Source organism: Anopheles arabiensis, chromosome 3 (assembly GCF_016920715.1).
Source record: "Anopheles arabiensis isolate DONGOLA chromosome 3, AaraD3, whole genome shotgun sequence".
In the NCBI taxonomy this organism is placed as follows: Eukaryota; Metazoa; Arthropoda; class Insecta; order Diptera; family Culicidae; genus Anopheles; species Anopheles arabiensis.
The window spans coordinates 87,184,926-87,201,288 of NC_053518.1; the positions used below are offsets into that span (position 1 = coordinate 87,184,926).

The following is a 16,363-nucleotide window of genomic DNA, read 5'->3' on the forward strand; positions in this document are numbered from 1 at the left end:
TTTGGTGGTGCGAGGAAGTGAAGATGTGCGGTCACACATTTTATTGCATCTCACTGCATAAAATACAACGTAAGCGTCGCATCGCTGGCGACAGTTTGAATGGCTTGTGTGATTTAATGATGCGAATTATGTTTATGGCGATTGCATTTTTATTTCAACAAACACACACACATGCCCAGACGCACTCATAGAGCGATCGTCTCAGCTGGTTGGGTTGGTTTCGGTTGGCTTAAATTCCGCTTCACTTCCCGTTCGCCCATTTTGATCATCCCATGTGTGAGTGTGTATGTCTGTCCCGAACGGTTGACCTCTAGGGCGGATTTTCTTTTTATAAATATAAAAACTGCACCCATACGCCCCAAACGCAAACCCCACCGCACCCAAACAAATGAGCATTAACTTCGTCCATCAACAACAACCACGGATTCTTGCCCCGCGTTCGCTTTCACTTACTGCGTATGCTGACCGCGCTCCGGTGGGGTCACTTTACTCTCCTAGCCCCTCTGCGCGCAGTCTTTCACACCTCCGTGGGTTCGTTCGGAATGTTGCGTGCTAAGAGTTCGTAGAAGAAAACCCCAAAAGCAAAAAAAGGAAAGGTTCTGTTTGGTACATTTTTTTCTGTGCCATTTTTCTTTCTTTGGGTCACGGGTCTCGTGGGCGCAGACCGGGGCAGGTTCTGCTCTCCGCATTGTGGAATGCTCTCACACACTCTATTCGCTGCACGGACGGGGGTGGTGACGATAGATCCCGTGGATGATGGTGTGTGGTTTGTGTGTGTGGCCGGCTCTCAAGATACTTTCCGATCGTGTGACATTCTTCCGGATGTGCTCCCGATGGGGAGCGGCTAGCTGTGGGTGTTTGGGAAAGGTACGGCACGGTCGAATTCAAAACTCCTCTCTCCTCCCCAAAAGAGAGGCATGCAGGGAATAATGATCTGAGCGTGGCATATCTCGTTACCGTTTGTCGTCATAACGCTAGACGCATCGGGATTGAAAATAGCCGCCGTGACCGAGGGGTTGTTTATGTGTGAGTTTTTGTCCCCGTGCAGGATTTATTAGGCCAGATTCCTATGCCGGGTCAGTTGACGTTGGATGGGAATTTTTTTGTTGCTGTATGTTGATCAGTAGATGCGACTTTTTGTTCTGTAAGGCGTAGCATTTTCGGGTGTGGTGGATTCGCTATGTGCGAATGACTTTACTATATGACCTAGTCGATACGAACATTACCGACCTTGAACCCTAAAACCTATCGCACGTGGCTAATGCGTGTGCTGAAGTTTGGTTCGGAGAATTTCTATGCGATCGCTGATAAATATGAATCTGTTTCGAAATATGTGTCTAGTGTCGGTTGAAAGTCGATTTATTTGTTCAAGCTTTACTGAACAAAAAGGATGTTATCTTTGCACTCTGCATCACACCAAAACATGTGACCCGCGCAACTTAGGAACAAATGTAAACTGTCGGTGCAACACTGATAAGAGCGGTGGGAGCGGGGCAAGGAGTTTATTTTTAGGTTAAATTTGTTTGCTACCAAGCATTTTATTTTATGTGACCGGTGATGGATGATATTTTTATAAATAAACCATCATCATCATGGTCGCATCGCTGGAAGACCCACATAATATGGTTTTTGCTTCAGCAGTTTATCTTGCTAAACCATACGACAAACATGCTTTGAAGCCCACGCGTGTGCTACCTTACGCGCTCTGTTGTGGAAGCTTTTATTTTTAGCGCAAGACTTCATACCCTCCATGACTTGGAATTCCATCCCTATCTTTTGCCCAGTGTCTTATCTTGTGGGAGAAATATCGAGCTCTCCTTATCGCGAAGAAACAATGGGGGTCGATTTACGGAGGATTTTCTTTCCGGGGGATTCCCTCCCATGTTGGAAGGAATGAAGCAGATCAAACCAGTTCTTCTTTTTGTGGTCGTTCGTAATTTCCTACAAAGGATGTAATGATTTAATATATCTAAAATTTGTTCTATTCGGGATTTTACAGTATATTAGTACCGGACTATAAGAGAATAAAGAGTCAGTATGAGTATGTTAAAAACAGAACAGTAGAAAATATTTCACTAAATAGAGGAAACAGAAAACTTCAGATAGAATATAACAGATCTGAGAAAACATAGGACATATTAAGAAACAGAGGGAATAGCACACATAGTGCGTCCTTGTTATTGGAACTTCCTTGTTCCTGTTTTATTGGTGGCCTTTTAGTTGCTTTAACTGATGCTCCTGATTTACTCCTGCCTATCATGCTATACGTACCTTCTATTCGCACACGTGATCCTCTGTCAGTTGAGACACGTCATACACTGTATACTTTCAATGATGCTCTACTATCCTGCTTCAGGTTGTTTAACCATTTTTGCTATATCCTTAAGTCCTCTCTTAACTATTTCCGTAATATTCTTCTTTCTTTTAATTACTGTAATTCTTCTTCTTAGTTTTCTTGTTATCTCTTTGTTTCTCAATGTTTATGATAGTCTCTTTGCGTTATCTGTATATCTGTTTATTTGTCTGTTGTTGTTTATTGTTTGTTTTGTCAGGCTTAGTTTAGTTTAGTATGTGAATTATATTTTTGGTAATGTTTAGTTTTAAGTCTTCGTTATATAGCCTTGATGGCAGATATAGAATGAAACAAATGAAGTAATGAATGGAAAAGAGAAAACAGGAAACATATAACAAAACAATGGGGGAAAAACCAATTACCCTTTAAACAAACAGAAAACAAATAGATTATAAATGCAGATAGATGATATTTGTTTATTTTTGATACTATTAATTAACACGGTAATTCAAAAGAACGGCCACCCCATCTGCTCTGTTCATCAATTCGCGCCTCTCTTTTAATTTTCACACATGTGGCAACACACATCACTACAGAGCGTTTATCGCGGCACCCACTTCCGATGATTTGCAATAAAGAAGAACAGCAACAGAAAAAAAATCAAGCCAACAAAAATCAACAGAGGAGAATCGAGTCGAAATGATGTACAAACACCCAACCAACCAGCCCCGCCGGAGAGCCGCGTTGTGGATGGCGCAACAATCCACGTTTGCATCGGGCACATGTTTTGCGTACCCGCCCGTGGTCTTATCGCTTATCAGAATGGTGGCAGGCGCATATTGTGGAGTTTTGCGGGGGTTGTTTTACTGTTGTTGCTGGTGCTATTGACTCTTCCCCGGTATCCCGGTATTGTAGGCAGATTGCACATCGAGCACATGACAGTGCGCATGATGTGAGCGCTTTTTTTATCGGCCAAGGTCTATAGATATGTGTGATGGTGTCAGTTGTGTGGATTGGTTCAGTGTTGAGTGTGAAGATTGATAAGGAACGAACGTACGTGTCAATAGCACCCAATCTATCGCAGTAAAAATTAGCCCATAAATACGTTTACCTAGGTTATGGTCATTTGTGAAAGTAGAATGTACGTTTGTCTGCTCTAAACACGATATCTGTCTTATTGGTCTCAAACTTGTGACATATAATCTCTGACGCAAATGCTGCTGAAGCAAGCGACCTTCTCAATTTGCTGGAATGGAAACAATCTTATTTTTAGTAAAATAGTAAATCATTATTTAACATGATAAAAAAAATCACATTTTGCCTATTTTTTGTTCCCCCTTTTGCTTGCAGACCTAAATGAGCCCATCGAGGATGGCAGATTATGGCGACTAATCCTTTCAAGCAAGCGCCCGCAGTACCCAGCACGACCCAAAGCAGCAACACACCGCACAGTTACGATGAACCGGACACACCGCCATACTGTACGTACGCTTCCGCAGCAACACCGACCACAGGCAGCGGCGGTACGACGAGCGCGACCGACAGCAGCAGCAGCAGCAACAGTATCCTGAAGCAGCGCGCGACCTGTGCCTGCTCGAACATCAGCATTATGCAGCTGTTCCACGAGATGAAGCAGAAGTACCCAACCGTACCGGACACGGTCGTGTCCGAGCTGGTGACGCAGAACTGTCACGATCGGCCGGCCTGCATCGGCAAGCTGGAGGAGGCCGTGCTGGGAACGCCCGCCCAAACGACCTACCCGGCACAGTCGATACACAGTGGCAGCCTGAAGCGGCGCGAACGGAAGCTGGGCGGTGGCAACGGCCGGTCAGACGGCAGCTACAGCAGCAGCAACAGCAGCAGCAACAGCAGCCGGGAGAGCAGTGTCGACAGTAGCAGGCTACAGGGAACTGCATGCCCCGCCACGTCGCCTCAGCAGCAGCAGCAGTACCAACAGGGAGCTTCGATGGCCGGGAATCACACTGGCTACAGTGATAGTAGATTTATAGTAGAGAACCGAAGTGCTGCTGCTGGTGGTGGTGGTGGTGGTTCGCCTGCGAATCGTCCTACCACGTTGGCCGTACGTCCACCGGCGGGTGGCTACTACGGTGGCGGTGGTCCGCGTACCACGCCACCACCACCGATGCGACCGAACCGAACGGCACCACCGTGTCCACAGCCGTCGGGGCACAGCAATGGTTCGCTGACGACTTCCACCATCACGACGACGGCGAGCAGCAGTGCCGAGCTGGGCGAAACGGTGAACCTGCAGGTGAACGTGACCGTATCGCCCAAGGCCGGCCCCGGGCCGGTAATGATCGGTGGGCAGCAGCGGCACACATCGACGATCTCGCTCCAACCGGAACCGCCGTACTCGCGGGAGCTCGCCCAAGTCAGCAGTACCTTCAGTGGGGGTGGTGGTGCTGCTGCTCCTACTGCTATCGCTGGCACACCGGGAGGACCCGCCCGGGGTGGATCGAATGGGGGGCCTGCTGCCGCTAACGGCAACGGTGGCCGTAGCTCTACCTCCGTCAACCTTACCCTACGGCAGCCGACCGATGGTCGACCGCGCACACCGATCCACATCCACGCCAGTCCGCTCAAGTATACGGCGAAAAACTTTAACGCCCAGTCCGGCATCCAGTCCAAGCTGGAGGTGACGTTTCGCGACGGGTTCGGGTCGTTCAGTGCGATGCGCGCCCAGGTGCCGGGCTATGAGCAGCAGATGTCGAACAGCAGCAGCAGCAGTAGCCCGCAACGACTGCAGCCGGAACGGGAAGCGTCCGATGTGTCGCTGCCGGACGGGCACAGTGGGTGGTATCATCAGTCGCCAGCCGCCAGTAGCAGCCGGGTGCCGCTACCGTACATGCTTTCGGGCTTTCCGCCACCGCTCTGCTCCTCCTCGCCACTGCCGAACGTGTCGGCGGCACATCAACTGCAGACTGGTCGGGGGGCGATGGCTGCTTCGCTGTACGGTGATGTTGGTCGGCTAGAGAACGATGGACTGTCGAAGGAAATGCGGTACCAGAATTTCGTAGTTGCAGGTAAGGCTGATCGGTGCGCGAGAATGTTTTTAAATATAAGAGCACCTTAGAGCACGCATTAGGATGTTAATGAAAAAAGCTCTCTGTAGAAAAATTTGGGAGTGGAAAATTATTTATGGCACTTTTTTTAACGCATTACATGGTTTACAGAGTCAGTTTCCAATTTGAAAGCACGCGAGATGTTTTTTCAACAGCTAGCAGATATTTCATTTCTATTACAACAATTGTTCTGTTAATTTCTCATTTTCACCACGTAACTGTCTTAATTCTGTTGGATAAAATTGCTTTTAAAAAATTTGATTTGTTGATATTGATGTATGAAATTACAGGGTTTTCCAGGACACTTTCCATAAAGTACATCATTATTCGCCGTATGCAAGATGTTTTTCAACAGCTTTCACCTATTGTAATGACAACACAAACAATTTCAATTCTTACATAAGACTTTCAACACATCACAAAAAACTGTAGCTTGAGCTGTGTTGAAAATCATGTGGAAGAACTAAAAAAATATTGTGATACAAATCCAACATTTGACAGCTGTTGGAAAACATTTCGTAGGAAATGAAAAATGTTGTTGGCATTAGAACTATCAAGCTAGATTGAATTTGTAAATTATCTTTGATGTGTTGAAAATCATGTGGAAGAACTTAAATGTTATTGTGATGCCACCAATACTATACGTGACTGCTGTTGAAAAACATCTTGCAAGTGGTGCATAATGATGTGCACATTGAAAAGTGACTTGAAAACCCCTGTAGACAGATGAAATCTGTTTTATTTCCATCGTAATAATTGTTATAAAGTTCCATCACATGATTTCCGACACACTACAATCTGAACTGGGTTCGTGGTATTCGGTATTCGTGTTTCGTAACATCACTTGTAGCGTCCCATTTAGAAAAAAATGAAGATGCATTTTAATTGATTGAAGTGTCAGAAATACTTAAGTTTAATATAAAAAATCAATATTTTTTCTGCTTAAATTAGGTGTCTTTTTTTCTAATCATGTGTCTCACATGTGATTATCGTAATCCCCAATTGCGTCATAAGGTTTCTAGAAAGTATGCTAACATTGTCAGAACCCCTGGCAAGCCCTCAATGAGAAGCCCTGTGATGATGTGCTCATATTAGAAAGGCTCTAAAACCCCTGTAATTCTGTACACAATAAAACCTGACTTGGATACCCTGTAAGGCATGTAGAAATTCATGTCCTAGAACTGAGTAAAAGTTGTGACGAAAATAAAATATGTTTCAAAAACATCATTTCGAGTAGTGAATAATAATGCTGATTTCACATTGGATAGTGAGACTGCGTTAACCCAGTTTTTAGTCAAATCATATTTATTTGAGCTTGCTATTGATTATAACAGCACCATTGGTCGATTCACTAGCTAAACACAGAGATTTTGTGCAAGTGTAGGAAAATGAAATTCTAGCCCTAATTAAAATACGAGATTAGAACTCAGGACAGACATGTTGTTTAAAGCGGTGCATATATTGATTATGCCACGACGTGAATCGTCGTTACGTGCGTTATAATTGTAAGTGGTATCTCTCGGATGTAGTGATCGTCATCGATTCCGTCATTTGATGGAGAGCTGTTATCAATTTATGAGGAAATGTAACTACTTGCGTTATTCTACTGAAGTGATCGGTTCAGTGCAACCATCAACTTGACCTTTTTTTTCAATCGAACCAAAAACACACATAATATGATTTAATAATACTGCTGATAAGCTTGATGTATTGCTGTTAGTTACTGGGAAAAAGTAACAGAAGATTACGCGTTCCAATCTGTTTTCACCGGGAGCGTCAATCAGAAGTTACAGTAATCCCGCAAGTGGGGAGAAAAGAACAAAAACATTCCAACACAAGGGAAACATGTTGATTAAATTGCTTGAAAATGCAGCCAACAGGCAAACGACAGTACCACTTACGCGATGTTGTGATAAGCCGGCTTAGGCGACGCTTTGCTCTGTGTGCGCCGATTCGCGTCTTCTCAGTCAATCCTTCGCAGTTCCAGCGAACAACTGCTCCACTGCGCCACTAATAGTGTATACACTGTTCCGGTGTGTCCCCTTCCCTTTCAGAGATGGCTGTCTCGCAGCAGCTGGAGCAGAAGCAGCGGCTCAGCCTGGAGGTGGAGCGAAAGCGCACCCAGTTCGAGTCGATCTGCCGGGAGATCTTCGTGCTGCAGCAACCGCTGCGCTACATCGACGCCGAGCTGCTCGACCGGGAGGTGCTGCTGCTGGCGGCGGAAGTCGAACAGCTGCAGAAGGAGGTGGACACGTGCGACGACGAGGAGGCGCGGGTGCAGGCTGCGGCCGCAGCCGGCACCTCAATAACGGACGGGCTGACTGCGCTGAGCGTCGAGGGTGGTAAGACAACTTTATCCGCGGGCGGAGAAGATACGCGGCGGAGAAGAGACGCATACCGTTCTGTGAAAGTTTACAAATTTATTTAAAAAAAACCATTCTTCTTTTGCAGGTTCACCGCTGATGCTTCCTACGTCGGTAGTGTCCGGCCCGGCGGTCATGAATCGCCCGCCGCGACCACCGCGACCACCGCCACCCCGCGCACCGACGCAATCCCCGTCGCGGTCGGGTACGCCCGGCACGCCCCATCTGTCTGCCACCGGGTTCGGCGGCACATCGTCGTCGTCACCCGTACCGGCGACCCCGTCCTCCTCCTCGTCCTCCCCGTGCTCAACCGGCTCATCGTCGTTCGCGTCGAACGGGGGTGCCGAGGCCGCCGCCGCCGCGAGCCGACTGCAACCGGGCGCACCGGCCGCCGGCCCCAATCAACCCTGGACCTGCAGTCTCTGTACATTCCAAAACCACGAACTAATGCCCGCGTGCGAGGTCTGCTCGCTGCCGAAAGCATCCGGTAGTAGAACATCGGCCGGTGCGGCCACGCTCAGCAATGGCACCGCCAGCCCGCCCGCCTTTCCGGTCGGGACCGATGTGTGCGACGGTGGCGGCGGAGGTCCACGGGTTCACGCCGGTGCGCTAATGCGCCGCCAGCATCTGTCCGTTGATACCGGGGTTGCGGCGGCTGCTGCTGCTGCTGCCGCTGCTGCTGTTGTCGTCGGTGCATCGGTTGCGGGACCATCGACTGCACCGCCGTATCCGGGCATTGCCGAAATGGCTCCGCCGTCCTTCGCCTCCCTGACGGGACATGGGATCTCCTCCGCTTCATCTCCCTCCTCCTCCACCTCCGTGTCGTTGCCTGCAGTAGCTGGCCAGCAACCACAACCCATCCAGCAGCCACAGCAGCAGCAGCAGTCAGCGCAACAGCAAAACCAGCAGCAACCCAATCCGCCACCGTTGCAGAGCGCCCCGTACCAGAAATCATCCATCGAATGCTAAAAAGCGCCTGCTCAGGAGTGCCAACCGCGCGCAGCCCTACTAACACACAAGCACAGAAATCGCCTCTATCACACACACACACATACACTGGCCGCGTGCCACCCCTCATGCAAGAGGAAATGAGCTACCCCACACGCGCAATAAGACAACAGCGCGGCCCCTTTGCATGAGCGTTTTTGCCAAACTGCTGGTGCGCCTGAAACGTTTACCCATGGGTGTGTCACGGTAGGGCGTGTGTGTGTGTGTGTGTTTGTATATTGCATGCAGTTTTTATAAGAGAATGTGTGTGTGTGTGCGTGCGCGATTTTGTTGTTTGCGAGTGCAGTTCACCTAACTCAAGTGCGATACACATCCGGTGTTGCTGATAACTGATTTCCTTACTTCCCCTCAAGTGGATTGTGCCAGCAGGTTCACACCAAAAACAGCATTGATTGTTGTTGTGATAAACTACAAGCAAAACAAAAAAAACCCGATACCTGAAAGGGCGATAGTGTGGCGATAGAGTTAGTCGACATTTAATTAGCGTAAATTAAACATTAATCAGGGCTGTCCAGGCTATCACTAAATTGTGTACGTAACGATGGCCGCATTTCAGGGAGCAAACGAGTAATGCATGAGTGATGTTAGGCTTGTTAGTGTTAGAGGACACAGTTTTAGAACGATCTTACCATTACCGCAATCATTGCCGGTAACGCTAATATTGCTAATATATTTAAACGCCAGCATCACTATTCCAATCGGAACCACTACTCCTCTCGAGCGCGGCGTGAGTTGCGAGTTCGACTTTGCGGACAGCGCGTGGTGTGCGGCGCCGGCTTAAGCCCAAAGCACCGGCGCACCACGGTGGGGAGCAGGGAGCAAGATCGTTTGTACATCATCATCAACGAGCAACGAACAGGGGAAGCATCACACGCACGGTACCGCCTTCTTTCACGTTTTGTTCGCCCCCAAAGGTGCGTTATCATGGCGCGTTTACGATTAAAAATAGATTATCACACAGCCACAGTGTCGCGCAGCGCGTACGCGTACCGGTTTAGCTGAACGTGCAATGCCGCGCAGAAAGAGAGAGAGAGAGATCGCCGACAGGCGATGATGGGCTGTGACGTGATTTGTACCCGGTGGTACACGGGTATGTTTGCCGTTTTAGACGCCATCAAACGGGCGTATCGAATGCATTTTGTCCCCCCCAACTTGCATCCACTTGTCAGGCCGGTGTCTGGCGGTGTCTGGCGCTTTGATGCTTGCAGCACACATCGAATGCGTAAAAGGGCACCGGCTACGGCTTGTGTTAGAAGTTTCGATCTCGTTTTCCTCCCCCGTCCCGGTCACACGCCATTGTGTCATGGTGGCGTTGTTAGTGTCCTTTTTGTTGTTGTTGTTTGTTCTGCCAAAGCGAAATTCGCGATGCCGTAGCAACCCGCGGGCAAGGCGACCCATTGGTGTCGGTGATAGATGCATGAAATGGGGGGAAAACACAGTAGGAACACCTACAAAGAACAGATTTTTGTAGGTAGATTTCTTACACGTTTCCCCACCCCCCCCCCCCCCCTCTCTCTGGCCGTTCAGTGTAATAGCTAATTTGGATAGCCAACCTTTCCTAAACACACACACACATTATGCTTTCTGGTCAATCAATCCATTCCCGGGCGCAGCAATTTCTGCCGTGCCGATCTTATCGTAGTTTTTAAATATGTATGATAACTACTTATTATGTTGATGTTAAATAGAAATGGAATGTATAACTACGAAACGTTTCATCGATCGATTAAACGTCCGAAAAGGGAGAGAAAAAACAGTCATTTTAATGTCGCTTTCAATGGTTTCTAACTTGCGTTTGATAATTAATACATAATTGATTTCAAAATTTATTTTTTTGCTTTGATTTTTTGCTACTTTTTTCATTTGTTTAATTCCAATTGAAATTTAAAGTAAACACAAAGTGTGCTAAGAATAATTATATTTGCTTGATTAAGTTTAACCTAATCGTGTGCGTGGTGTCAATTGAAGTATTTTTTAAAATGTGTTTCGTGTGAGCGCTCATGCTTTTGCAGTCATGCCATTGAACGCCATTCAAACTGTAGCAGCTTTTCCTATTCTTGCACCATTTTTAATCATTGTTTTTCTTCCATTTTAATTCTGTCCTTCTGCCGGTTCCAGTCGTAGCATCGGGTCAGGACATACTGATCTATCTGTCGCCGGGACAGAATAGTAGGTTAAAGCGAGCTCTTTATCTTCCCTGTCCCGCCTGGAGGGATGGGCCCAGCTGTGTACGTGTTCACTAACACTGGTTTCCCCTTGCTTTCAGAGATTATTCATTCGTGGATCGTATCGTAGTTACCGTCAGCAAGGCTTCCGGTTCCACCGCCGTGCGTCGTGCGTCGACCGGAAATGGAGAGAAATAGACAATAAAAAAAACCCAAACCGAAACACACACATACAAACGCTTATAAAATACCAGAAACCAGCCAGCCGCCACAGGAGGAGGGATTAAATCGTCGCCTCGTTTGCCATCACGCCCGTGTGTGTGTCTGTGTGTGTGTGTGCCTTAAAGCCAGACTGAAAAAACTCGAACCTCAACAGGGGGAAGAGTATTGCTTGCGCGCCTGCAATGTTTGTACAGAAACAGCACACACAGGGCGTGGTGCAAAGAAGAAAAAGAAAAGGAAGATAAAAAAAAGAAATACCAATGTGCGAAACACACTGTGAACACTGTATCGTGTTTAGTAAAGGCTACAAACTTATTAAGAGAGAAGAACAAGAAGAAGAGACCGATAAGGAATTGTGTGCAAATGGAAAGAACGAACAATGAAAGAAGGAAAGAAAGAAGCTACGCGCCTAGGGAATGTTAGCTTTTGCGACTTATTTATTTCTATTCTCTTATTAAACTGTATTACAGTGTGACCGTACACTAAACCGAATCATGGGCGAATTCAAGCAAACAGGCTCGAAAAGGCAGACTGGGTCGCATCGTACACGGTCGTGTCGAACCCAAGCGTCCGCACCACGTTGTCGATCCACGACCGGAACAGAATCACGTTCGTGTACACACCGGGCACGGCGTCGTGGCACCCGATGCCCCACGCGACGCTGCCGACCTGCGCGTACCGATTCTCGCTGGCCGCCCCGATCGGGCAGACGAGCGGTGCGCCACCGTCACCTTCGCACGTGTCCACGCCGCGCTCACCGCCGGCGCAGATGAACGTCTGGTGCAGCCGGAAGCGGGACGTGAGGCGCGTCGCCTGCAGCTGCCGCTCGCAGGTCGACGAGGGCACCAGCGGCAGCGGCACCTTCTTCATGATCACACTGTACCGGCCCGCCTTGCCGAACTGGTCCTTGCCCCAGCCGCTCGCGAAGCAGTCGGTGCGGCGCGTATCGAAGTTAACCGGCGGCAGGCAGACCACGTTAATATGTTCCGCCGGCTGGATGGGCGAGTCGAGCTCGAGCACCGCGATGTCGTTGGCGAGACTGCGCGGATTAAAGTCGGGATGGCTGTTGACACGGGTCACCGCCCGCTCCTGGTACGGCAGCCGCTCCTTGGTCGTTTGCGTGTCCCACTCGCCGGCCCGCACCTTCAGCTGGCCCTTGCGGAAGCCCTGCACGCAGTGCGCACCGGTCAGCACGAGGTTCGGGTGGATGAGGGAACCGCCGCAGGTGCTGCTACCGTCCTGCGTTTTGATGATGGCCACGGTCCACGGGAACTCGCCAAAACCGGCTTCATTGTTCTGTTAAATTTGAAGCGGGAGGGGGAGAGAAAGACAGATTGATGTTTAATAGTAACGTTGCAACCTTTTGTTGGGAGTTGATAAAGCTTGGTACATACAAAGTTGCCGGTCAAGGTGAAATCGATACCGCCAATGTTGCGCAGCCCGCAGCCACGTGGCCTTCCAACCGGTGGCTCCCCGGGCGTATTGTTCATCGGCACGACCAGCGAGTCGGCATCGCGGCAGCACACGTCCAGCACGTCCTGGCAGCTTTCGGGATTGTAGCTGAAAAAAAAAATAAACAACATTATTCGTCAGTTTAAACGATGATTCGAGGAGGAGTCTTCATAACCAGTTGAGAGAAGCTACAGTGTATCCTAGCAGTAACAATCTTAATTTAAATATACTGGGTCTGTTTACTTTTCTGATCGTATTTGTGTTGGGTTTTATGAATTTTTTGTTGAGATTGATTTGAATCTTCAGGGATGAATGATTTGCATCTCGAATCGAATCTCCAAAGATCCATAAATCTCTAAAGATTCATGATTCTCTATAGATTTATGCATCACTAAAGATTAATGAATCTCTGAAGTTTCTTGAATCTCCAAGGATTGGTTAATCTCGTAAGATTCATGAATTTCCCAAGATTCATGTATCCTCTAAGATTCTTGGATCTCCAGAGATCCACGAATTTAGAGAAATAAGATTTTAAAATTTTTTGCGATTTTAAAAAATTTGCTCGATCTCATACAGTGGTTAACTCGTACGACCTAACAACATGGCTGTCGTGGGTTCAAGACTTGCATGGACCGTCTCCCCGTAGCAAAACAAACTATTTGGATGTGTTGTACATGCCCAGAAGTCTCGAAAACCTATATAGACTGGCATTATCACGCTAAGAAGAAGAATAATAAGAAGCATAAGCTCTATGAATCTTTGGAGATTTACGAATCCCTAGAGATTCGCAGATCATTCGAGCGATATGAATCTTATGAAATTCGTGAATCTTTCGAGAATCATGAATTTTTCAAACCGATATTCAGATTCACTAAATTATTTCAAAGATTCATTCATGAATCTAAATCAGATTTACCCAACACTAGATCGTATTCTAGCGACACCAATCGACTAACGGATCAGAGATATCCATGAAGATATCAGTCCGCTTGATTACATCTATCGCAACATATTCTAATCAAAGCAATCACTGTTTGGAATTTCACACTAGATGTCACTTCTGAACACTTCCATTCTGCAGTTACAAACTCTGCTGAAGACAATGGAAATAGTTGCCAGTTTTCGAAACCCCACTTACTTGACGTTAATCTCGTTGAATTTATTCTGCTCGGCAAACTCGGGTGGCGGCTGGCAGGTAAAGTACGGCACGCAGGTGCACCGTTCGCCCTGCGCCGTCAGCAGCGTCTGTGGCCGCACGGTCGGTACAATCGCGTCCAGCGGATCGGGCTGGCCAGCCTGGAAGCCGCTGTTGTCGCTCTCGCCCACCCGGTTGGCAAAGTTCAGGATGGTGTCATTCTCGGGGAAGAAGATCTTGTCGATCGGTTGCTGTCCCTGGGCAAGGCCAACGATCGCGAATGCGACCATCAATGCTTTGGAGATAGGGGTCATGTTTGCTGTTTGCTGGAAGGAGAAGAATTTCGTAAGGATGTGGTGAGTTTTTGTTGCCATTTTTTTTTTAAATTAATTGTCTTATGCTTAGAGAAGTTGAGATTAGTGTGCAAGGGGATCCTATATTTGGGATCCGCATGAATTAGCAATGCTCTTCAATGTTCCTGTTTATCCTCTTGGTAATGGTTCTTCTATCTTTAAAGATAAACCCCTCCAAAAGCTTTCATAATTTCTACAAAAAAAGGCAAAGTGATGCTGTACACAAACATGAGACGGCAAATATTTTCCCATGCTAATGCACGATCTCTACAGATGATCAACAACCCGTGCTGAAATTTCCAGTGCTGATGCAATGAGAGAAAAGTAAATCCATTCTGAGTGAGCGTTTGTTTGTTGAAGGAAGAGCACTTGCATGTTCTCCAACCATACATTTACATATATTCCACCCACTCCCCTTGAATCACTTTTTGGGGTGAACGAGTTAGAGCTGGTACAAGATTACCATTTCAACTGTAGTCGTTATTTCATTTGAAATCCGATTGACTGTCAACTGGAAGGCTGCGTTGCCTGAAAGCTACGCCATGATCTCTGAACTCCCCGAATATGGAATGATCGATTACGTAAAGTCGCTCCGGGGAGTCGCCTGTTGCTATATCTGTTGCGCTTTTCTTTTACGTTTTGGCCTTCATTTTGTGCTCTGCACTCGTTGCCAAACAAATCTGCCCAGCAGATGAATCTACCGGCTGGCGCTTTGACCTTGCGATAAGCTGGCTGCGACCTGGAGCTGAACCGAAACACACGCTGGCTTATGTGTTTTCTTGTTTTCTCCGGACGGTGAGCCTATTATTATTATTATTTGGGCATCTTTGGAGAACCTGTTTTTGTCTTGCCTGCCCGAATCAACGGTTTCATGTCCCTGGAAGAGAGCCGTTCGGAGGCCATCGATGGTATCAATCATTGCAAAGAAGGTTCGCTGCTTAGCCTAAGTAGCTGTAGGATAAAAGCTCCATTGGAGAAACAACACAGCGAAGCTTTCCGAGTAGTGGCGCGTTGTCCTTCAAAAGCAACTCACCGTGGTATGGTTTCGCTTGAGTAGTTACTGGTGCGTGGAGTATTTTTAAAGTTATTTAACGCGGTTGCAAAAATCAAACAAAAGCTTAACGGCTTGGCGGTCGGATGGGTTCGTCGTCTGTGGCGCAACCACTATAAATCTAACAATGTAACTTACCTCCGAAAAAAACAGCCTAAATCAAACACTACCACCGAAACCCGATACGGTCAATGTTTTCGCACACCACCGGCTCGGTCAGGCGTGAAAATAAATCCCCGAACTTCGATTGAAAGACGCGAGCACTAACACGCTGCGGATCACGGGCGTGTGGAATGATCGCGATCCGGTAGGTGTACGCACACACACACACACACACAGACACACAGGGAGGTCTCGAGCGATCGCCCGGGAAACACGCTCGACCGAGTTGTTACACTGCCGGTAAGAAACTGGCCGCGAGATCGGTCGCGATCGTCAGCAACAGCCTCGGCGGGCGGTGTCGGCGATCGGATCGGCAACGTGTTGTTTGGAAACAAAACGAGAGGTGGGAGATGCCCACCGATCCGATCATAACATCGTGGAGAGGAGGGGATTCGCGTTTGGGACGATCGAAGGTTTTTGTTGTTTTTGTGGTGATCGCAACCAGGGGCCGGTCGTGTATTGGTAGCGTCTTGCGTGCCTGGGTGAAGTGAAGTCATCCAGAATGTTTTGCTATGCGGCACAGCAGTTTGTTATGGAGGATGCTGAAAGAATAATCTGAATTTCTAACAGATCTTCAAAAAACCTTGATACTAGTACCTAGATCTTTCATAAATCTGTTCCGAAGATTTAGATTAACATCAATTCCAGCAAATATAGCTGACCCTAAACAGAATGCTTTGCAATCCGCAGCATCAGACGGTGAGGGGGATTTCCCGAAAAAAACCCCGACCCAACCGGTTCGTCCGATTAAGGGTAGGTGCATGTATTCTTTGTGCATCCGCAAGTCTATCGTTCACTCAAACACAGATAACTAGAACCTCTCCGCATAGGCCTTTGCATACACAAGTAAGTAGAGCAATTTCTGGGGAGTTGTGTGGTGATAATGATCGCACCAACCTTCTCGCCTTCCTCAACAGAGGCTCCCCTCCGACTCCCGTTGATTGAACAGAGCCTTGTCGTACTGCTGGGTGGGTTTTACACACGCTGTCGACGTGTTGTGCGTTTTGTTTACCGAACCGGCCACCACTCTCTGGCATTGGGGTCTTTCCCGGTTCGGGTACGGGCGAAGTGCGTGG

At 47.8% G+C, this 16,363-nt stretch overlaps 2 protein-coding genes across 11 annotated transcripts in view; one reads left to right on the forward strand and one right to left on the reverse strand.

The window, feature by feature from the left end:
• LOC120899541 (mucin-5AC) overlaps nt 1-11,117 on the forward strand; it is a 29,762-nt gene extending 18,645 nt beyond the window's left edge. For 7 of the 10 annotated variants that reach the window (XM_040305513.1, XM_040305509.1, XM_040305508.1 and 4 more), the window contains exons 3-5: nt 3,644-5,337; nt 7,431-7,718; nt 7,828-10,453. In XM_040305513.1, the coding sequence (XP_040161447.1) occupies nt 3,675-5,337; nt 7,431-7,718; nt 7,828-8,708 (2,832 nt within the window). In that variant the 5' untranslated portion in view covers nt 3,644-3,674 and the 3' untranslated portion in view covers nt 8,709-10,453. Of the gene's footprint in view, nt 1-3,643; nt 5,338-7,430; nt 7,719-7,827; nt 10,454-10,865; nt 10,921-11,013 lie in introns of those variants that run through there. The other 3 variants (XR_005739069.1, XM_040305515.1, XM_040305516.1) reach the window with 3 other exon arrangements.
• A 436-nt stretch (nt 11,118-11,553) lies between these two features.
• Nucleotides 11,554-15,539, reverse strand: LOC120899544 (phenoloxidase-activating factor 2-like). The gene is made up of 4 exons (XM_040305519.1): nt 15,264-15,539; nt 13,725-14,047; nt 12,529-12,694; nt 11,554-12,430 (listed from the first exon to the last, which is right to left on the reverse strand). The coding sequence occupies exons 2-4, from the start codon at nt 14,033-14,035 to the stop codon at nt 11,639-11,641; spliced, it is 1,269 nt and encodes a 422-aa protein (XP_040161453.1). The 5' UTR covers nt 14,036-14,047; nt 15,264-15,539; the 3' UTR covers nt 11,554-11,638.
• Nucleotides 15,540-16,363: the final 824 nt, after the last annotated feature.